General features: G+C 42.2%; 1 protein-coding gene across 7 annotated transcripts in view; it reads right to left on the bottom strand.

Moving 5' to 3' along the window:
• Nucleotides 1–23,639, bottom strand: part of LOC112236743 (calmodulin-regulated spectrin-associated protein 2) — an 81,614-nt gene extending 57,975 nt beyond the window's left edge. For all 7 annotated transcript variants that reach the window (XM_024405346.1, XM_024405349.1, XM_024405347.1 and 4 more), the window contains exons 1-2: nt 23,017–23,639; nt 15,235–15,494 (exon numbers count right to left, since the gene is read on the bottom strand). In XM_024405346.1, the coding sequence (XP_024261114.1) occupies nt 15,235–15,494; nt 23,017–23,155 (399 nt within the window). In that variant the 5' untranslated portion in view covers nt 23,156–23,639. The remainder of the gene's footprint in view (nt 1–15,234; nt 15,495–23,016) is intronic.
• Between the last annotated feature and the right edge of the window lie 966 nt (nt 23,640–24,605).

The following is a 24,605-nucleotide window of genomic DNA, read 5'->3' as shown; positions in this document are numbered from 1 at the left end:
TGGCCTACTTGGCGTACACAGTGAGAGAGTGCAAAATGTACAATGACAAGAAGACCAAGACGAATGGATGAACAGGAATGAAAACAACTCAGATGGTGGGGAAGAAATTAAAAATGAGGATTATTCTACTGATTCTGAACCTACAACTGAGACCTAAGCGCAAAAAAGCCAGAACGGTAAGCATTGAGCAAGGGCCACCACCAAACGAAACAGTGACAGGAGAGTGGAAGGGACGGCACCGTATGGATCCGATAGAACAAACCGGTGCTAATGCTACAAAATGTCATCACTGAGAGAGCAGGACCTACATCTCAAACAAAAAACAACGTCAGCAACGCACTCATCAGCTTTTGTTGTTTATGCGACATGGACATCAGGGACTGTACTGTGGATGAGTCGCACAGGGAGCAAGGAGATACTGCCTGTTGATGAGATGGAAGCATTCATGTCAATCCTGTATGTCCATAGAGCATTTGGTGGAAAGAGCATGTATATGGAGAGCTTCTGGTCAGACATGTAAGGGATTCCTTTCTTTTTTTATTTTTTTTGTGTGAATTTTACCCCCTTTTCTCTCCCCAATTTCGTGATCTTCAATTGTTAGTAGCTACTATCTTGTCTCATCGCTACAACTCCAGTACGGGCTCAGGACAGACGAAGGTCGAAAGTCATGTGTCCTCCGAAACACAACCCAACCAAGCCACACTGCTTCTTAACACAGCACGCATTCAACCCGGAAGCCAGCCGCACCAATGTGTCGGAGGAAACACCGTGCACCTGGCAACCTTGGTTAGCGTGCACTGCGCCCGGCCCGCCACAGGAGTCACTGGTGCGTGATGAGACAAGGATATCCCTACCGGCCAAACCCTCCCTAACCCGGATGATGCTAGGCCAATTGTGCGTCGCCCCACGGACCTCTCGGTCGCGGCCGGTTGTGACAGAGCCTGGGCGCGAACCCAGAGTCTCTGCTGGCACAGCCCTTAACCACTGCGCCACCCAGGAGGCGGGGGATACCTTTCTTTGGAGAACCCATGTCAGCAAGGTGAGAAATGTCACCATGGACAATTTCTTTACTTCATCGTCATTGGCGAACAAGTAGCTTGAAAATAAAACAAGCCTATTCGACACCATGAACAAAGCGAGATGAGAGCTCCCTCTGCGCAAAATAAGGCACCTGCACAGCCGTTGTACTCCATAACGGTGCTGAAGAATAACAAGACAACACTCACACTACACCAATGCAAGGCAAGAAAGAGTGTTTCTGTCATGAACACCATAGATCCGGCAGTTGGCATCGACGGGGACACAATAAAGAGAAAACCGGATATTATTACCACTTCAAACAAACTGAGGTATGTCAATATTACATAATACGCATTACAAGCTTATACAATTTGTTATCAAATCAAATTTTATTGGTCACATACACGTGTTTATCTGATGTTATTGCGGGTGTAGTGAAATGCTTGTGCTTCTAGTTCCAACAGTGCAGCAATATCTAACAAGTAATATCTAACCATTTCACAACATATACCCAATACACACAAATCACACAAAAGTAAAGGAATGGAATTAAGAATATATATAAATATATGGACGAGCAATGTCAGAACGGCATAGACTAAGATACAGTAGAATAGTATAGAATACAATATATACATATGAGATGTCGTGACGTGACTTTCATTAATGTGATGACAGTTATTTATCAAATCAACTATGTTTAATTGTTACCCAATTAAATTAATAATGTAGGAATTTGGGGCACCATGGAAGAAGTTGTTTAACCTGTCTAGGACTGGGGTTCCGCTCGCCAACAGCCAATGAAATTGCAGGGCGCCAAATACAAATCAACAGAAATCTCATAAATCTAATTTCTCAAACATACAAGTATTAGGCACCATTTTCTCGTTAATCCAGCCACAGTGTCTGATTTCAAAAATGCTTTACAGCAAAAGCTTCACAAACGATTATGTTAGGTCACCACCAAGCCACAGAAAAACCCAGCCATTTTTCCAGCCAAAGAGAGGAGTCACAAAACGCACAAATAGAGATAAAAATGAATCACTAACCTTTGATGATCTTCATCAGATGACACTCATAGGACTTCATGTTACACAATACATGTATGTTTTGATCGCTAAAGTGCATATTTATATATATTTTTTAAATACATTTCTACATACATTTTAAATTGGCGCGTTACGTTCAGTAGTTCTAAAAACATGTGGTGATTGTGCAGAGAGCCACATGAATTCACAGAAATACTCATTATAAATGATGATGAAAATTCAAGTGTTATGCATGGAACTTCAGATACACTTCTCCTTAATGCAACTGCTGTGTCAGATTTTTTTTTAACTTTACGGAAATAGCATAATCTGAGTACAGCGCTCAGAGCCCAAACCAGACAAAATAAATATCCGCCATGTTGCGCAGTCAACATTAGTCAAAAATAGCATAAATATTCACTTACCTTTGATGATCTTCATCAGAATGCACTCCCAGGAATCGCAGTTCCACAATAAATGTTTGTTTTGTTTGATAATGTCCATCATTTATGTCCAAATAGCTTCTTTTGTTAGGGCGTTTGGTAAACAAATCCAAAAGCGCGTTCAGGTCCAGTCGGAAGAAAGGTTAAAAAAGTTATATTACAGGTCTGAGAAACTTGTCAAACTAAGTATAGAATCAATCTTTAGGATGTTTTTATCATAAATGTTCAATAATGTTCCAAACGGAGAATTCCATTGTCTGTAGAAAAGCAATGGAACACAGGTCGCTCTCATGTGAAATGCGCGTGACCAGCGCGTGGCTCTCTGCCAGACCACTGACTCAAAGAGCTCTCATCCGGTCCCACTTCACAGTAGAAACCTGAAACAACGTTCTAAAGACGGTTGACATCTAGTGGAAGCAGTAGGAAGTGCAACATAACCCATATCCCACTGTGAATTCGATAGGGCCTGAGTACAAACCTCAGATTTCCCACTTCCTGTTTGGATTTTTTTCTCAGGTTTTTGCCTGCCATATGAGTTGTGTTATACTCACAGACATCATTCAAACAGTTGTAGAAACCTCAGAGTGTTTCTATCCAATACTATTAATAATATGCATATATTAGCATCTGGGACTGAGTAGAAGGCAGTTTACTCTGGGCACGCTATTCATCCAAAAGTGAAAATGCTGCCCCCTATCCCAAAGTTAACGAGTTACCATCTCCCGAATAAAACTCAAGAAAATATAAGTTAGATCTATATATCGATAACAGTCACTTATTATTCATTACCTCATATCAGTCTCATTCTGAACGTCGTGGACTTCTTGAATCCGCAAGAATCCCAGCCTTTTCTGATTATTCAGTTCTACACAAATTGGTTTAATTAATTATTTACGAACTAACTAAATAATAACACAGAATACACATTATATGAGACAAAGGTCCCTAGTGGAGTGACAAGATTTGATGGCTTATTACACAGAGAAGCGGGTGGGGAAAATTGAGAGATAGGGAGAAAGGGACATATATCGTACATTTGGAAACTACGCTCACAGTAACCATATACCTTACACACAAGCCGAAGCCGTTTGGGTAAGAAATGCAATGCATTTACGTGAAGATGTCTTTGTTTGTCATCTCTCTGTTGAAACCAATCAATCCTTCTATGGGGAACGGCTCAATGGGTTGTCCTGTCTCCAATGGAGTATTTCTTCAGAACAGATCTTCAGATGCACCAATAAAAAAACAGATGGGATTTTCTATCTTCCCACCTCGTGTCTTTAATGAAAGTTCTAGGACCACTTTTACATGCCCAGCTGCAGACTGGCTATGTTAAGGTCTAGTCTTTATCTTATTTACCTCATGTGGAGATTCAAAGGTCTAAGTATTTTCAGCAGTGTAGCCACAGCTACACCTTTTCTGGTCTTAGCGTTTCAACCATTTGTAACGTTTAGCTCACGCTTCATGTCTGCTGGTCTGGTATGTTAATTCTAAGCGAGTCCTTTTAAGCACTCTGGTTGATAAAGGGCAGTTCCATAACACTGACATGCTCTTCAGACCTCATTCGGGGCATTACTTAGTTAATGTGCAAAGGACATGAAAATTATGATCTCTTTAGAAAACTAAAATCACCTTAAAAATCTTAACGAAAATAGTTTCATTGTTCTTCATATTTCCTACACAACGTAAAGGATGTAAACTTGACAAACCGTGTGAAAGCTCTTCATGTTACAGTATTTTCGTTATACAGTTATTAATGACATTACAAATGAAAAACAATATGACTTTTTTTAGATCCCCACTGACCATTCCTAACATTCCTATCTTAGAGATATTGTTCCAATATTCACTTTTTGGATGTTAGACTTTTTAGGCAGCCAACAGTCTTTCTATACAAAGGCATTCCTTTGGTTGATACTGAAGAGCAGGAGAGGGTTCTCTGCTGCATAATATTTACGATTGGCGTGAGGTGTCGTAAAACTGTCCCAGCCACCCCTCTCCTCTCCTGTGGGAGTGAGGGGGATCTGGCGATCTGTCAGCCATTTGCCAAGCTGATCTGAGGCCTTGGATCCTCGACCATGAGAGTCATGACAGATGAGTAATGCAAGACATGTAAACATTATTAAAGTGACATTATTAAAGTGACTAGTGTTCCATTTATTAAAGTGGCCAATGATATAGGCAGCAGCATCTCTGTGCTAGTGATGGCTATTTAACAGTCTGATGGCCTTTCAGATAGAAGCTGTTTTTCAGTCTCTTGGTCCCAGCTTTGATGCACCTGTACTGACCTCGCCTTCTGGATGATAGCAGGGTGAACAGGCAGTGGTTCGGGTGGTTGTTGTCCTTGATTATCTTTTTGGCCTTCCTGTGACATTGGGTGCTGTAGGTGTCCTGGAGGGCAGGTAGTTTGCCACCGGTGATGCGTTGTGCAGACCGCACCACCCTCTGGAGAGCCCTGCAGTTTTGGGCGGTGCAGTTGCCGTACCAAGCGTTGATACAGCCCGTCAGTCAGGATGCTCTCAATTGTGCATCTGTAAATGTTTGTGAGGGTTTTAGGTGACAAGCCAAATTTCTTCAGCCTCCTGTTGCGCCTTCTTCACCACACTGTGTGTGGGTGTCTGTGTGGGTGAACCATTTCAGTTTGTCAGTGATGTGTACGCCGAGGAACTTGAAGCTTTCCACCTTCTCCACTGCTGTCCCGTCGATGTAGATTGGGGGGTGCTTCCTCTGCTGTTTCCTGAAGCCCACGATCATCTCCTTTGTTTTGTTGACTTTGAGTGAGAGGTTATTTTCCTGGCATCACACTCCCAGAGCCCTTACCTCCTCCCTGTAGGCTGTCTCATCATTGTTGGTGATCAAGCCCACTACTGTTGTGTTGTCTGAAACTTGATGATTGAGTTGGAGGCGTGCTTGGCCACGCAGTCATGGGTGAACAGTGAGTACAGGTGGGGGCTGAGCACGCAACCTTGTGGGGTCCCAGTGTTGAGGATCAGCAAATTGGGGGTGTTGTTTCCTACCTTCACCACCTGGGGGTCAGGAAGTCCAGGTCCCAATTGCACAGGGCGAGGTTCAGACCCAGGGCCTCGAACATTAATGATGAGCTTGGAGAGTACTATGGTGTTGAATGCTGAGCTATAGTCAATGAACAGCATTCTTACACAGGTATTCCTCTTATCCAGATGGGATAGGGCAGTGTGCAGTGTGATGACGATTGCATCGTCTGTGGATCTATTGGGGCGGTAAGCAAATTGAAGTGGGTCTAGAGATATGATCCTTGACTAGTCTCTCAAAGCACTTCGTGATGACAGAACTGAGTGCTACAGGGTGATAGTATAACTATGATCTTCTGTCTATAACACATGTTGTTTTTGCTATGAGAAAATAATCCTAATGTTCTCTACTGTACTCTGCTCCATAGGTTGGTGTGGATGTTTTGGATCAGATGGCACGGTTTTACTCTGTGAAAGGAGGCACCTGCCACTGGCCTGTTGCTTTGTTCTACAACATGCTTGATTTGGCTGCAATCAAAGCAAACGTGTTGTTCAAGAAATGCATGAATTACACCCTTGCCCATTAGAGACTTCATCATGAGTCTGGCATACGGGTTACGTGAGAGACATATTAGGGCCAAGGCAGCAGCAAAGATTCCACGCAAGCCTTTGCGCGAGCCAAATTCTGCACAGCTCCCGAGGAGGAGACAGTGCCAGGTGGCCAAATGCACAAAAAACCAAACCCAAGACACCAGTGTCACCTGCAAGGGAATTGTTTTGTGGGAAGTGTGTTAAGCAAGTGAAAGTGGCTAAGATTTGTATCAACTGTTAGGACAAGGAGTAACCGTTAAATGAAATCCAATTGATGCCATTATGTGAAAAACGCACACCATGTAAGCACGAGCTGACAATAATTGACTGCTGTCATATCGACACTTACAGTATATTCATTATAATTCCATTATTGCTTTTGTGCTGATTTTCACTACATACTGTATCAAGCACACTTAGTGCTTATAATGATGTTTTAGGTCACTGTTTTCATCATTTGACCACAGATTTTGCTGACAGTGCATCTTTGTAGTTGGAGTATTTAAAAAAAAAATAGCGTTATAAAAATAAGCTGTTACCATGTTCCAAAACATATGGTTTCTGTTTCATAGTTGAATCAAAGGCACTCCACTAATAAAATTGATTGAACAGTTGATTTTATTTTATTTTACATATATCCTACAGCAACAAACTCATTTTAAATTAAAGAAAGAAAGAAATGGTATTCTAACGCTACCTACTGCATAATACCTAACACCTTCATGAACACAACCAAATTATTATTTTAGCAATAGCATATATGAAATGTATAAATTACACTGTCAGAATGTGCCTTCACTGTGCTCTGCCACTTTAAGAGCGCGTCAGCAGTCAGAAAGGAGAAAATAAAGACAACACTTCCGGCTCTCTGTGGGGGGTAGCTCTTGGTTGGCGCGGCAGTTTGATAGTGTGTGCAATGCTGCAGAAGTCTTGTTATTTTCAGTGTGCTTAGGTTGTAAAGTGTTTAATTCGATCATCTGTGTTACCGCTCTAGGTCGTGGTTGTTATATTTTGGGACCGCACCGGTTATTGATCGCATGGATTAGTAGCAACATTGTTGCAAATCCTCTAATGTTGATGACTAGGTTCTTTCTTGTAAATTGTTTATATGAAGTTGCTGTTAAATAGCTCTGCCATTTATTATTCTATGAGGTATTTTTGGTTGGGTTACCCCTGTGCTGTGACGTGTTTTATATGGTGTGTCTTGTCTTTTCTCTCCACTGGCTCCACTGGAAGATGTGTCTCTGTGCTCACTGGACAAATGGAACAACAATGGACACACACCAACCATAGTTTGACAATGCAGGAGAATGCCATTCCAGTGGAAATGTGGAGGCTCATCAGAAAGATGTGCAGCTGAGGTTGGCTCACCTCCTCCGTCAAAGGAAAACCAACAGCAAACTGTTCAGAGACAGAAATATTTACAAGATTCTCTGAAGCAAGATGTTCAAGGGAAAATGCAAAGTTTCAAAACATTCATAGAAACTAACCATCATCTAGTCATAACTTATCTTGAGGAGGAACAAGAAAAGAGAGCAGAGGAGTCAGCCTCTGTTGTGAAGGGAGTGTGTTATCATCTCAAAGAAGTTATGGAGGACATGAAGAACTCTCTCACAGGGAAACTATGATTTTTGATTGAACAGACTCAAAAGGAGACCTTATAATTAGATGGAAAAAGCACAGGCCACAGATCTTCAACAGGAGGAGCTGCACCAGGAGCTAATGCAGTGCTTTTCCTTTGTGGACAAATCATCTGCACCTCCCTCTGGGTTTACCTCTGCCACTGGCTCTGCCATTAAGGGAATAGGAACAGGTAGCACTACAAACCCCCTTTTGAAGATACTGTTAAACAGAACTCCCATTTCCCAAAGACCCCTTTCCACTGTCATGCCTCCTCTGGAGAGCTCTCTCTCTATCAAACTACTTTTACCCACTTTTGGCAGCCCAGAAGAGGATGTTGAGCCACTGTCTCCCACCAGTGTAATGATTTCCTTTCTATCCGGCCCCTTACTGACTTGGAGATTCTTGACACACTCCGCAGTGTTCTCCATGGTACAGCAAGAGACTGGTGGGAGATAGCCTGTGAACATGTGTCAACCTGGGAGGAGTTAAAAATATACATTTCTCTCAGCCTTCCTCTCAGAGGACTATGAGGATGAACTGGCGGAACTGGTTTGTAACAGAGTCCAGGGTGAAGCAGAGCCAATACGGGACTTTGCCTTCTCCTATCGAGTTCTATGTAGGAAATGGAAGACTGACATTACTGAGCAGGAGATGGTCAAACTTCTCTTAAAAACATGGTTCCCCGCCTTGCCAGTCAACTTCGGGAATGTGTGCAGAATGTGGATGATCTGGTGCATCTTGGACTCAGTTTGAGAAGGACTGGAAGCACCACCTCCAAACTCAAAACTTTGTTCCCTCATCCCGGTAACCCAATAACTCTCCTGGGGCTAAAACGTCTCAGCCGTTTGTGCCCAAGATCCAAGACAAAAGTCCAGTGATTTGCTGGAGGTGTATAGTCCAACATCCTCCAGGTTCTTGCCTCCTCTATGGCCAGCGTTAGGATTCAGGAAAAGGTCAGAAGACTGACAGTCTTGACAGGTGTGGTGGCTTGCATACAATTGGGTCGGCCTTAATGCCCACTATGAAGCCTTCAGACAGCACAACTATCTGTCTTATTCCTATTCCGCAACAACTATTGGTTCCTCTGACTGTTAGGAACTGGAGAGGGAAGGCCATAATCGACTTACACCCTGATGCAAGAGCCCCTGTGGCGAAACATGACATTACATCACGAGGAGCTTAGAACCTGGGAGGAAGGACCATTGTACTTGGCCAATGGAGAACCTACCACTCCCTTGGGCTGGATTGATATGACAATACAGCTGCACAATGAGATTATTAACCTTCCTGTGGCTATACTTGCAGATCCGAGCCTTGCATTTGCTGTAGTCCTTGGACTTCATGTTCTTCAGTGGACTGACCATCTCGATGTCCGAACCATCCTATCGGCTGAGTTCTGACCATTCCCGGAATCCTCCATTTCAATCTGGAAATGCACTGATTTCAGGGTGGAGCCTGCTACCTTATTCAGAATCCTGGCTAGGTCAAGACAAAGACAATGACAAAGAAAATACAAAGAAAAGACAAAAACAAGTTCCACCAGTGAAGCCAGAGAACCACGCTATCACTCTGATTACAGCCGTCCCCCCTGATTTCTACATCAAACAAGCAGTGGAACAGGCATGTCTGTCGGAGGACAAGAGGTGGCAGCTCTCCCAGATGTTGGAGATGAACAGTGAGGTCTGTCCTCTTACACCCGGTCGTACAACTGTCTTCAAACACAAAATCTATACCAAGTCCCCATTAAAAACAGCATCCCTACAGGCTGTCCCCCGCCAAACTGGCAAATCTCAATGAACAGCTCAAAAGCATGTTGGAGAATGGAGTTATGGAACCTTCTTTTATTCAGATAGGCTTCTCCGGTTGTCCTGATTCCAAAGAAAGATGGTTGATATCGATTCTGTGTAGACTACAGGAAGCCGGATGCATTAACAGAAAATTATGCCTACCCTCTACCGAACATCAATGACATACTGGAATCTCTGGCAGGGGCATCCATCTTCAGTAATTTGGATCTGAACAGCGGCAATGGATCCCGCCAGTCAGGACTAGACTGCCTTTGTCACCCCTGCTGGTTTGTACTCCTTCAATCTGGGGCGGCAGGGTAGCAGCCTAATGGTTAGAGCGTTGGGCTAGTAACCGAAAGGTTGCAAGTTTGAATCCCCGAGCTGACAAGGTACAAATCTGTCGTTCTGCCCCTGAACAAGGCAGTTAACCCACTGTTCCTAGGCCGTCATTGAAAATAAGAATTTGTTCTTAACTGACTTGCCTAGTTAAATAAAGGAAAAATAAAATAAAAAATCTACTCCTCCTCTGTCACGGATCATTTGCAAGACATACAGTCCGTCTTCAACAGACTAAATGCTGCAGGTATGACCCTGAACTTGAAGAAGTGTAATTTCTGTTTGCCAGAACTCAAGTTCCTTGGTCATGTGGTTAATGCTGAAGGTATCCATGCAGATCCAGCCAAAGAAGCAGCAGTGCAGGAATTCCCAATTCCCACATCCCTCAAGGCTGTTCAGCGCTTCCTGGGTACGGCTGGATGGTACCACAGGTTTGTCCATGACTTCAAATGTTGCCGAAACTGTTTGTTTTTTTGGCACAGAAATACCTTATTTACATAAGTATTTAGACCCTTTGCTATGAGACTCGAAATTGAGCTCACCATTGATCATCCTTGAGAGTTTTCTACAACTTGATTGGAGTCCACCTGTGGTAAATTCAATTGGTTGGACATGATTTGGAAAAGGCACACACCTGTCTATATTAGGTCCCACAGTTGACAGTGCATGTCTGAGCAAAAAACAAGCCATGAGGTCGAAGGAATTGTCTGTAGAGCTCCAAGACAGGACTGTGGCGAGGCACAGACCTGGGGAAGGTTACCAAAAAATGTCTGCACCATTGAAGGTCCTCAAAAACACAGTGGCCTCCATAATTCTTAAATGGAAGAAGTTTGGAACCACCAAGACTCTTCCGAGAGCTGGACGCCCGGACAAACTGAGCAATCGGGGGAGAAGGGCCATGGTCGGGGAGGTGACCAAGAACCAGATGGTCACTCAGAAAGAGCTCTAGAGTTTCTCTGTGGAGATGGGAGAACCTTCCAGAAGGACAACCATCTCTACAGCACTCCACCAATCAGGCCTTTATGATAGAGTGGCCAGACGGAAGCCACTCCTCAGTAAAAGGCACATGACAGCCCGCTTGAAGTTTGCCAAAATGTACCTAAAGACTCTCAGACCATGACAAACAAATTTCTCTGGTCTGATGAAACCAGATTGATCTATTTTGCCTGAAACCAAGCGTCACGTCTGGATAAAACCTAGCACCATCCCTACAGTGAAGCATGGTGGTGGCAGCATCATACTGTGGGGATGTTTTCAGCGGCAGGGAGTGGGAGACTAATCAAATCAAATCAAATTTATTTGTCACATACACATGGTTAGTAGATGTTAATGCGAGTGTAGCGAAATGCTTGTGCTTCTAGTTCCGACAATGCAGTAATAACCAACGAGTAATCTAACCTAACAATTCCAAAACTACTACCTTATACACACAAGTGTAAAGGGATAAAGAATATGTACATAAAGATATATGAATGAGGATCGAGGCAAAGATGAACAAAGATGAACAAAGCAAAGTACAGGGAACCATGATGTAAACCTGCAACGGAGCACTCAGGACCTCAGACTGGGGTGAAGGTTCACCTTCCAACTGGACCATGATCCTAAGCACACAGCCAAGACAATGCAGGAGTGGCTTCAGGACAAGTCTCTTGAGTGACTCAGCCAAAGCCCGGACTTGAACCCGATTGAACATCTCTGGAGAGACCTGAAAATAGCTGTGCAGCAACACTCCCCATCCAACCTGACAGAGCTTGAGAGGATCTGCAGAGAAAAATGGGACAAATTCCCCAAATACAGGTGTGCCAAGCTTGTAAAGTAATACCAAAGGAGACTCAGGGCTGTAATCGCTGCCAAAGGTGCTTCAACAAAGAAGGGTCTGAATACTTATGTAAATGTGATATCAGTTTATTTATTTGCAAGCATTCCTAAAAACATGTTTTTGCTTTGTCATTATGGGGTATTGTGCCTAGATTGACAAGGGGAAAAAAATATTTTAATCAATTTTAGAATAAGCCTGTAACCTAACAAAATGTGGAACAAGTCAAGGGCTCTGAATACTTTCCAAAGGTGCTGTATGGTGTCTCCTATTGCCCTGGAATAGGTGGTCTTAACTAATATACCCCTTTAACAATGTAAACCATTTCTATTTGGTTCAAAATGTATAAACAATGAAACTGGGAATCAAAATGGCATGCCCATATTCCAATATTTCACAATAATACCTTGCGATCAGGAGGGTGGCCTTTTGCATCCCCCCTAATGGTCCAAATGTGGAATCTGTACCCTTACCGATATCATGGACAGTAATGGTTTGAGAAAATTACAAGATTTGAAAGATCCATACACACGACCAGGCAACTCCTTTTTTCTATATTTACAACTTAAGTCAGCTATTGAGCTATTGAGTCCCTTGGGAAACCCAACTACCGAACCATCCAATGATAGGATTTATAAATATATTATTTGGGCTGCCGAAAGGACTGATCTTTATACTATATAAACAAGTTTTGGAAAGCTCATATTCTGAGCTAGCCTTTAAAAAATAATGGTCCACAGATTTAACTGAATCCGAACAACCCTTTAACTGGAACAGAATATAGTAAAATCCCATAATCGAAACCATCAATTTAGACATTTTAAGTTTGTTTACAGGGCTAAATGTTTTAAATACAGATCTCATACCATTATATATATTTTTTTATTATGTTGATGTCACAAATGAATCATCTGTACATTTCTTCATAAAAAATGTAGTTATTCGTTACACAGTACTACTTATTTCTCTGAGAGTGAGACAGATATATAGCATTTAGCAAAAAACATGGTTATTTGTCTCTCTGAAATGAAACCATCAAGTGACAGATTTTAAACAAATACATGTCTGTCATTCAACAAACCCCATGCCCTGATTTAGATAGTGAAAAAACAAACCAATCTCTTTCATAATTTCTTTAAAACAATAAAATCTCATTTAGCAGCATTTCTGAAAATGGAGATATAGCATCTTGGAATGAAACTTCACTCATTTTTTCTAATTTCTTTATGCATTTAATGTATAAAATACATTTATTAGCATCTCTCAAAAGTTGGTGTGAGAGACTTGTTTTATGGGTCACATCAACAACAATGCTGTTTTAGAGGAGTTAAGGGGGAGGGAGAGGAGAGAACTAACAGCAGCAGCTCCAGTACTAAAATGAAGAACATTCATTACTGGCTACTGGAAAATGTAAAGCAATAGAGCAATACACATATAGCATACTACAGAAAAGTACTACAGGGCGTATGGTCTGTGGATAAGGTGTATAGTCAGTCATCGCAGTGATATCTCACATTCCATATGATATATTTATGAAATCTCTGGGGTGATTCCTCATGATGCTGGCCCATGTTTACTCCAATGCTTCCCACAGTTGTGTCAAGTTGGCTTGATGTCCTTTGGGGAGTGGACCATTCTTGGTACAAAGGAGAAACTGTTTGAAAAACCCAGTAGTGTTGCAGTTCTTGACACAAGCCGGTGAGCCTGGCACCTACTACCATACCCCATTCAGAGACACTTAAATATTTTGTCTTGCCCATTCACACTCTAAAATGGCACACATACACAATCCATGTCTCAATTGTCTCAAGGCTTAAAAATCCTTCTTTAACCTGTCTTCTCCAGTTCATGTACGCAGATTAAAATGTATTTAACAGGTGACATCAATAAGGGATCATAGCTTTTACCTGGATTCACCTGGTCAGTCTGTGATGGAAAGAGCAGGTGTCCTCAATGTTTCAACGTCCCAAGAACCCATATTTGTATCTAAAAGCATAATTGAGACATAATCTCATTCCATCTCAATAGGGCTGCCTGCCTAGCCTAGTCACTTCTGTAGTGCCTCGACAAAGCAGCCTAGCCTAGTCACTTCTGTAGTGCCTCGACAAAGCAGCCTAGCCTAGTCACTTCTGTAGTGCCTCGACAAAGCAGCCTAGCCTAGTCACTTCTGTAGTGCCTCGACAAAGCAGCCTAGCCTAGTCACTTCTGTAGTGCCTCGACAAAGCAGCCTAGCCTAGTCACTTCTGTAGTGCCTCGACAAAGCAGCCTAGCCTAGTCACTTCTGTAGTGCCTCACAAAGCAGCCTAGCCTAGTCACTTCTGTAGTGCCTCGACAAAGCAGCCTAGCCTAGTAACTTCTGTAGTGCCTCGACAAAGCAGCCTAGTCTAGTCACTTCTGTAGTGCCTCGACAAAACATCACAATAAGAAGCAACATAGAATCTGAATCACAAATGGCACCTTCCCAAAAGAGTGCACTACTTTTGACCTGAACCCGAGAGAGAACTGAGGGAGAAAGTGGGAGAAAGATACCGAAAGATAAAACAGGGGAATACAGAGAAAGAGCATTAGAGAGAATATGGGTGGATGGACAAAAAGACAGCCACAGTACTGGGGACAGGGAGAAAAACACTGACAGTCAGACAGGGTTAAAATTCCATATAGACTCTGGGGAGGACCGTAAAAATAGTGGGTCTGGATTTGAAATGATTAGGGGGATGCCCACATTCCCATTCGAATGCTTATGATGGTGTACTGATTCGTTATGGAAGGGAACCCCTGTCAATTAAACCCTGTAGATTGAGACAACACACTGAGAAAACAGAGGCTATAGAGATGTACAAAGAGACAAAAGGGAGAGTGGAAGATAGAAAAAGACGCATGCACACCCGTGCACACACTTTTCTTTCCCTTACATGCTGACCCCACAGAGTGAGTGCGCCATCGCGCATGTTGATTTTTGTCCACCCACACCACATGATCAGGACATGCAGGTTGAAATATCAATACGAACTCGGAACCAAATATCTTAATTTGGGGACAGGTCGAAAAGCATTAAACATTTATGGCAATTTAGCTAGCTAGCTAGCTAGCTTGCTGTTGCTAGCTAATTTGTCCTGGGATATAAACATTGTGTTGTTATTTTACCACCACCGACTGTGGACATCAGTTCCTCTTTCAATCACCCACATGGGTACATGCTCCTAAAATCCAATGAGGAGATGGGAGAGGCGCGACTTGCAGTGCGTCAAGTGTCACAAATAGAACCAAGTTCTATTTTAGCGCATGGCTACGCAGACGGTTGTTGACGCGCGTGAGCAGTGTGGGCGCAACGCGGGCGGTGTGGTCAGCATGTTAGGGCGCCTTTTTAGTCATTCAGTTCCTCTTATGTTTGTTGTGTAGTAAATCTTTTTATTTATTTTTTCCTGTAAAAGCACATTGTGTTGCATTCCATGTCTGAAAAGTGCTGTATAAATAAAGCTTGATTTAATTTGATCTGATGTGAAAGAAATCCACAGTAGCTGTACCCACAACCAAAACAAAGATAGCCACCTTGCCATTATCCCCCACCCACAAACCATCAATCAAACCCCTCTTTCTTACCATCTGTATGGGCCTCTTGCGGAGGTCACGCTCTATGACCAGCCTCTCCTGGTCTGTGATGTAGAGGCCCTTCTGAGCCAGGGCCTGGATGACATCATCGTGGCCAACCAGGGGCTTGGCGGCGTCATTCTTCAGGATGAGGCTCCCGGCTCTACAGTAGAGATCAGCAGACAGCAGCAGGTTGGCCACTGGAGGCTTCAGGTGCTCCTGATCATACTGGTCTGTGTAGAAGGGCTCCTTCAGGTCGGCCGGCACACTGTCTGCATAGGAGAGAGAGGGAGAACGGTTCAAAACGATGAATATGAATACGCAGTTTGTACCAAAGTCCATTTTAATTCATTAACACTTAACAGTATGTGAGAGAGAAAGTAAGGAATGATAGAGGGGAGGAGCTTCAGTTTAAAAGCATGCAGGCCTAAACACAGTGGAAGGTCAGCCTACACCACCTCATATTACCTCCTACTGCATTTTTGTCACATTCCTGATATGATGAGAATCAATCAATTAGTGAATCTAGAAGATCAGTACGTTTGAAAGGGTTATTTGAAGGTTTGATATTTCACTACATGACTGATGGTAACTCTGGCAAGTCTACTTCATTCTTTCCTCATCCAAAGACATGGGCGTGATCTCCATAGGATGGAGCACACGGTGCGTTACCATGGAAACTACAGTAGGAGAGGAACCCGATCGATTCATGTGCACTCCATATCTCTCTATCTCCCAGGGAGCTTCCCTCAGTCTGCTTTATCAAAGAGAGAGAGACGGATAACATAAGAGAGTGTGTGCGCATTTGTGGGGGCGGGCGCACACGAGCTGACAGATACGAGTGGGCCTGATTTCAATAATTCAGCTCCTTATTGTCAGACTTACAGGGTGTTGAGAAAATGGGGAAGGTATAAAAACCAGAGAGACTGAGATTGCTCAAACAGCTACGAAAATTACCAGATTTTCACACCGCTCAAGTGGCTGCACATTAGAACAAACAAAGTGTGGTTAAAAGGAGATTGACCCCCACCCTGTAATGCTATATGGGGTAACGCTCCCACACACACAGACACATGCATACACACACAGACCGATCTCCGGATATGCAACACACCCATATCAGAAGGAGCAGATGGGTGTTCGTTATGACGAGGGTGTGTAAAAGCCACGGTGACAGAGGCTCATCCCACCCTCACACCACTCAGCGAATCATTTCAGACAGGCCAAGTCAGCAGCTAATAACAGAAACACGTTATCTGATCAAAGACAAGGTCACCAAAGGGTCCTAGAGGTATAAATGTCTATTAACCGCAGATCTAGGATCAGATTACCCTATCAATAATCCTCACCTAAACCATTATGTGGATGAAGAATACATCTGAACTGGTATCAGTGGAGAACGCAACTGAACAAAGGAATAATTGGAGGGATGGTGGGCGTGGCTCCGACAGAGGTGAGGACAGGGCCATGTTCAGTACAAAAACGTTTTGGAACGTTGCAGATAGAAATGCTATGAATAGAGCCAACGTAATTCTTTATTCTAGATGTCAGAGGCATTTTTGTTGTTCTAGATAGCATATTTATGCTGAGCACACCCCAGGTTAGGTTTAGTGACGGGGCTAGAGCTCTTCGAGACGATTACACAATAATGCACCCCTTGATCAAAGACTCTACATTGACAAGGGATAGCCTACTCCTCTCTCACTGGGCTTGCCCTTCAAAAAAGACCCAGATAAGATAGTAAACAGTAGCATTCACAAAGAGGCAAAGAAAAACACCAAAAGGAAATCCAAAGCTGTCAATAGGTCAATTTTAAGCAAGTCGGAATCAAGTATCAAGTCACTGAGGACGACTTCGAGTTGAGTCCCAAATCTAACAGGTTACGTTTAAATCCTCAGGTCTCTCGCCTCTCTAACCTTGGTTGGTACAATGCAATTAGTGAGGAGGAGAACTGCCTTATTATGTTCCACACAGGTTACCATTGCAATCAAATCAAAATCTGAGAGAGAAAAAAATTCTATTCCAAACTCCAGATTAATTTCAATATGTGTGTGTGTGTTTGTGTGTGTTCGTGTGCGTGTGTTAATGTGTTTAATTGCTTATGTGCCTGAAAGTATTCTGAGCCTTGAGCAGTGTTCCCTGGGATCTGAAGACCAGCTCTGCCTCTCTACCTCTGGGAACGAAAGAGACCGTATTTATGGTATCATCCCATTTCATTCAGACCTAATTAAAAATACATGGAGGATCTAGTTAGAAGTTCATGTACTGTATTCTCTAATATTAGAGCAGCAAAACATAATCTGCTCACTGGCACTGCAGTAGAATATTCTGTCTGCAGCTTGAATCAAATTGCATCACTCTTGGTCAGAACATTTGGGAAAACTAGTTAAAAGGATGTGTCACTAAAAATACATAATAAGGTTGTATATTAAGTGGTACATTCCTTTATGAGGAAATGTTTGACTATTCTTTTATGCTAGATGTAGATCTTCAGATGTTGATCTTTATGAATACCAGCTAGATAATATTATCATTTGGTTAGTTAAAGACCCAGTGAAGTCCAAAACTAATTATATATAAATATATACACACACACACACTACATGACATTCAAGTATGTGGACACCTGCACTTCGAACATCTCATTCCAAAATCATGGGGATTAATATGGAGTTGGTCCCCCCTTTGCTGCGATAACAGCCTCCACTCTTCTGGGAAGGCTTTCCACTATATGTTGGAACATTGCCGCGGTGACTTGCTTCCATTCAGCCACAAGAGCATTAGTGAGGTCGGGCACTGATGTTGGGTGATTAGGCCCAGCTCGCAGTCGGCGTTCCAATTCACCCCAAATGTGTTTGATGGGGTTGAGGTCAGGGCTCTGTTCAAGCCAGTCAAGTTCTTCCACACCGATCACAAAAAAAAACATTTCTTATGGACCTCGCCTTCTGCACGGGGGCATTGTCATGCTGAAACAGGAAAAGGCTATCCCCAAACTGTTGCCACAAAGTTGGAAGCACAGAATCGTCTAGAATGTCATTGTATGCTGTAGCATTAAGATTTCCCTTCACTGGAACTAAGGGGGCTAGCCCGAACCATGAAAAACAGCCCCAGACCATTATTCCTCCTCCACCAAACTTTACAGTTGGCACTATGCATTAGGGCAGGTAGTGTTCTACTAGCATCTGCCAAACCCAGATTCATCCGTCGGATTGCCAGATTGTGAAGCGTGATTCATCACTCCAGAGAACCCGTTTCCACTGCTCAAGAGTCCAATGGAGGAGAGTTTTACACCACTCCAGCCAACGCTTGGCATTGTGCATGGGAATCTTAGGCTTGTGTGCGGCTGCTTGGTCATGGAATGCCATTTCATGAAGCTCCTGACGAAAAAATGTTGTGCTGATTTTGATTTATTGTGCTGATTTTGATTTATTGTGCTGATTTTGCTTCCAGAGGCAGTTTGTAACTCGGTAGTGAGTGTTGCAACTGAGGAAACGCTACATGCTTCAGAACTCGGCAGTCCCGTTCTATGAGCTTGTGTGGCTTACCACTTCATGGCTGAGCCGTTGTTGCTCCTAGACGTTTCCACTTCACAATAACACTTACAGTTGGCCGGGGCAGCTCTTTCAGGGCATAAATTTGACGAACTGACTTGTTGGAAAGGTGGCATCTTATGATGGTGCCACATTGAAAGTCACTGAGATCTTCAGTAAGTCCATTCTACTGCCAATGTTTGTGTATGGAGATTGCACGGCTGTGTGCTCGATTTTACATACATTTGAAGCCGGAAGTTTACATACACCTTAGCCAAATACATTGAAAGTCCATTTTTCACAATTCCTGAAATTTAATCCTTGTAAAAATTCCCTGTTTTAGGTCAGTTAGGATCACTGCTTTATTTTAAGAATGTAAAATGTCAGAATAATAGTAGAGAGAATTATTTATTTCAGCTTTTATTTCTTTCATCACATTCCCAGTGGGTCAGAAGTTTACATACACTCAATTAGTATTTGGTAGCATTGCCTTTAAATTGTTTAACTTGGGTCAAACATTTTGGGTAGCCTTCCACAAGCTTCCCACAATAAGTTGGGTGAATTTTGGCCCATTCCTCCTCTCAGAGCTGGTGTAACTGAGTCAGGTTTCTAGGCCTCCGTGCTCGCACACGCTTTTTCAGTTCTACCCACAAATGTTCTATAGGATGAGGTCAGGGCTTTGTGATGGCCACTCCAATACCTTGACTTTGTTGTCCTAAAGACGTTTTGCCACAACTTTGGAAGTATGCTTGGGGTCAATGTCCATTTGGAAGACCCATTTGCGACCAAGCTGTAACTTGGTCTTGAGATGTTGCTTCAATATATCCTCATAATTTTCCTCCCTCATGCTGCCATCTATTTTGTGAAGTGCACCAGTCCATCCTGCAGCAAAGTACCCCCACAACATGATGCTGCCACCCCCGTGCTTCATGGTTGGGATGGTGCTCATCGGCTTGCAAGCCTCCCCCTTTTTCCTCCAAACATAACGATGGTCATTATGGCCAAACTGTTCTATTTTGTTTCATCAGACCAGAGGACATACGATCTTTGTCCCCATGTGCAGTCGCAAACCGTAGTTTGGCTTTTTTATGGGGGTTTTGGAGCAGTGGCTTTTTCCTTGCTGAGTGGCCTTTCAGGTTATGTCGATATAGGACTCATTTGACTGTGGATATAGATACTTTTGTACCCGTTTCCTCCAGTATCTTCACAAGGTCCTTTGCTGTTGTTCTGGGATTGATTTGCACTTTCGCCCCAAAGTCTGACCCATATATTTACACCTGTTGTGACATATATTGTGTTATTTTATGGCTGGTTATGACACCTACATGATACTATCAGAACCCACATTTATTCAAATGTGTTTTTTCCCTGCCAAGAAGTTTCCTTTCATTTGAAAGTTTGTTTTTCTTAAATCCTTTGTTGTTGTTGTTGTAATTCATTCTTTTACAGTCATGTTTTTTTTCTATCATATTTTATAACTTGTAGAAAATGCACTTTCTGACACCACGAAGAAGCATTATGACCACCATATAAGCCAGATAGGCCTATCACGAACATGCCCTTAAGTCAGTCATCAGTCAAAAGAGCATTGGGGTAGGTGCATGTCTGACATCAATGTGTAAGCAATTACAATGATAATTGAATTTGGAACATTTCAGAAAATGTTATATAACATAAACATACTGTTGAGAAGTAGGCTATGGTGTAATGGAATGTTTTGCCTTGTGTGGTAGGTTTTGTGGGTGTTGACACTCTAATGTATCTGGGGCGGCAGGTAGCCTAGCGGTTAGAGCATTGTGGGCCAGTAACCGAAAGGTTGCTGGATCGACTCCCCGAGCTGACAAGGTAAAAATCTGTTGTTCTGCCCCTGAACAAGGCAGTTAATTGTAAATAAGAATTTGTTCTTAACTGACTTGCCTAAATAAAGGTTACTTTTTTTTAAATGTACATGTACATTTCAGAAAATGTTTTACAGAAATGTTATATAAGAAGGTTTTGTGGGTTTTGACACTTATGTAGGAGTCAAAATCGGACATAAAATACCATAATATATCTCACAACAGGTCTAAATATGTGTCATGACAGTGTTATGACCAGGTTATATCAGGTGTTATGACATTATGACATGGTTATGGCAGTGTGTTACCAATTAGTTGTTATTTTCAACCAGTCTCAACATCAACAGTGACGAAGCGACTCCGGGATGCTGGCCTTCTAGGCAAAGTTGCAAAGAAAAAGCCATATCTCACTGGACAAACAAAGAAAAGATTATGATGGGCAAAAGAACACAGACACTGGACAGAGGAACTCTGCCCAGCACCCGGAGTCGCCTCTTCACTGTTGACGTTGAGACTGGTGTTTTGCGGATACTATTTAATAAAGCTGCCAGTTGAGGACTTGTGAGGCATCTGTTTCTCAAACTAGACACTCTAATGTACTTGTCCTCTTGCTCAGTTGTGCACCGGGACCTCCCACTCCTCTTTCTATTCTTTCTGTTCTGTGAAGGAAGTAGTACACAGCATTGTACGAGAACTTCAGTTTTTGGCAATTTCTCGCATTCTCTCAGCTTTCATTTCTCAGAACAAGAATAGAGTTGCAGAAGAAAGTTCTTTGTTTCTGGCCATATTGAGCATGTAATCGAACCCACAAATGCTGATGCTCCAGATACTCTAATTGAGGTAAAACAGTAAATCTGGTCATAGATTATGCATGTATGAACTACACATTGAATCATCCAGCCTAAAACAGGAGGTTTAAATAAAATGTATTGTCACCAACGTACCAGAAGATGTCTTTAAAACACAATTATATAATTGTCTAGCATCAGTGAGCTGATGTGTACTGTACTACTTTGTTACCTCTATCGAAGTAATCTCTGCATCCGCTATATGCCCTTCAATTTAGTAAACAGTCGGCTTGAGTACACTGAGTACAGCACAATCCTGAGCCTCTGGCAAACTGCTGGCTATTACCAAAAACAAAACAAAACAAAACCAAGGATCAAAACAGCTCAAATAAGTATACGATAGGAATTACTTTTATATCAGAACATGTGCTGTTATAACTGCTTTCAAAAGTCAGGTATTGTCCCCTAGACTACCAGGCTTATAGCAATACCACATGCCTTGGAATAAAACTCAAGGTGCAGTAACTAAAATGCATCGCAAAGACCCCTAGGGCCACTTTCCCAGACACAGATTAAGCCTTGCCTAAATTGCACTTTCAGTGCAGAATCTCCTACTATTGAACATGCCTTTTAGTCCAGGGCTACTCTCAATTTGTGTCCGGGATACCAGCCCCTAAGCAGGCTACAACTTGACCGGCTCAAAGCTACATTCCACATTATTGAGCTGGGCCTTGCCGCACAGATGAGTCAGAAGCTCTCTATTCTTTTCTTCAGTGACCATTGAGACTCAATGGTTTACAGCAACGGACTGGGGTGGAAAACATTTGGGCTGCGATGATTCACATCAGTCTGTCTGCCCCCCTAAAGATTGACAGAGGTTTGGGTTCTGGTTGGAGTTTATATAACAAATAACTTATTTGGGCATACCTCCACATTAATAAAACTGTTGTCTTTATTGAAGAACCTATTGGTCATCCAAACGTGACTCCTATTACTCTTCTAATACTTTGAACTATGTGAAACAGTACTATTTCATTACTATTATGTCATATGAGCCACATTTGCCAACTGTAAGCTTACTGATAACCATGGTACAACAATAACCATGTGATAATGAATGTAACTCCATTATGCCCATCTAGATTTGATTTTATGGAGTGGGCCTGTCATACTCTGGGTCACAGCTCTCAAGCAAGGAGACATCCACAATCTGTTGAGATTGATGAGATCATTTGTGGCATCCCTTCACAACTTAATGTTTACAGTCCACTGCAACTGAACTAGATAGGAAATTATCATGCAACAGTTATTTTTCTTAGCATAGGTCTCTTTGGGAATTATGTATGTGTGTTTGTTATGGAAGGATATTCTCCTCTTGGGTATTCTAAATAAAGTGATTCAGCATATATTTATATAAATACTACATACACATCCATTGTACAACAATGTACATACACATATTGTAATATACATACAATAATTGTACAGAAATATATTGCAAGCTTGAATGGTCTGTGTGTGAAGTTATGTATAGCTGAGCGATAATATCGCAGGGAAGAATAGCCAAATTGTTGACCAATGTGTTTGAAAAACAATTCAAAGGTAATTATTGACCAAATACATTTTTAAACCACCTACCTGTCACAAATGCTTTGGCCACTAGCCATGTGAGGCTACAGCAGATTTTTGCTCGTGAAAAATCATAACGATCAAAAGACTTTATTGCGGGAACAATAAAGGTATTTTTAAATTCCTTTGCGTCCGTCACTTCACCCATTATAACACCCTGAGTGTCAATACCAGCCGTCGGAAACCCAAAGGTTACTATGTAGCAATAGAAGTCGATGACATCCCACCAAATGAATTTAATGCACCAAACTTGACTTGATTTGCAGCCTTCAATGCCTACGTCAATTTACAATTCGTTGGAGGAGACATGGATAATTGACTGCAAGCCATCGGTAATGTATCGTCTAACTCCTTTGAGTCAATATGAATCGTGGAAGCAGTGCCTCTCCTTGTATTTTTCATCCATACCGCTGCTACCATTTGAAATGGAGCTCGCTGAATAGCTGTCAACCAATTTCTGAATCTCAAAGAGAAATACGCATATTTTCTTCAGATAGAGAGGAAAAAACATTCCCATTATTCAGTCTTTGTTCTTTCACCTTCCTTTACATGTTCCCATTTGGATAGCTTTTTTTCTCCACTATTCAATCTCTTGCTTTTCTTCGCTTGTTACGGTTTTCCTGCCGCACTGTGGCTATAAAAGAGCTGCACTATTGCGCGTGCGCATACCACCCAGCCACTTCTGCACCACATGCAAAAGAGGAAAGCATGCCTTTACTACAGAGTGTAAATAAAACAGAATGTACGCATGCATAGTTTGAATTGTTTGGATAAAATGCTGTGTCTGCGTAAATGTAGAATGCACCCCTGGAATATAACAATTTTAACTTTCAGCAATGAGATGGATTATTTAAGTGTGTCTTAGTCAGGAGTTATTCTCATAAATAGATGGTTCTCATAAATAGATGAATTTGCCTAACATTTTGTGGTAGGTTGGCTATGTAATGTCAGTTGCAAGTATACACAGTATGATTAATGCATCACTCCTTTATTATAGGGATTTGTAGTCCTAATATTCACCATAGATAAGAGGCTTGTTGAATTCGACATTGACTAACTGAAATCATGTTGTGCAGCTTTATGTTAACATGTCAATTTGCTTCGGGCATGTTTGTAAATTTGATTTTTTTTTTTAAAGCTACAAATCCAACATGCAGAAGCCTACTTGTTTCCTGTCATGAGAATATTTGGCCTGAACTACATTACCCAGGATGCACTTAACTGGAGACGTCATCAACATTAGTCTGCGTTCTGAGTTGGTGGAGAGTGGACAAGATACAGTACATCAGGTATTCCCAAACTGGGTTACCGCAATACCGTCGGGGTACACGTATTTTTTTTTAGACTAGGAAATTATAGGGTTCATTTATTTTTATTTGTTCACATTTCAAACAGTCCATTTATATTTTCCAACGGGGCTATAGATGTGGTTGAGTTTTTTTGTAGCCTGAGTAGCCTCGTTTCAATGCCAAAATTAAACCATCTAACTTAAACTCACCCCATTCCGTACATATGTGCCCAACCGCAACATTCAAACGAGGCTACAAAGAAAACTTAATGGGACTCTAGCGACTGTGTTGACTTCAAAATCGGGGGTG

Source organism: Oncorhynchus tshawytscha, linkage group LG05 (genome assembly GCF_018296145.1).
Source record: "Oncorhynchus tshawytscha isolate Ot180627B linkage group LG05, Otsh_v2.0, whole genome shotgun sequence".
Classification (NCBI taxonomy): domain Eukaryota; kingdom Metazoa; phylum Chordata; class Actinopteri; order Salmoniformes; family Salmonidae; genus Oncorhynchus; species Oncorhynchus tshawytscha.
The sequence above is the reverse complement of the archived record's forward strand: the minus strand, read 5'-3'. Positions and strand labels throughout refer to the sequence as shown.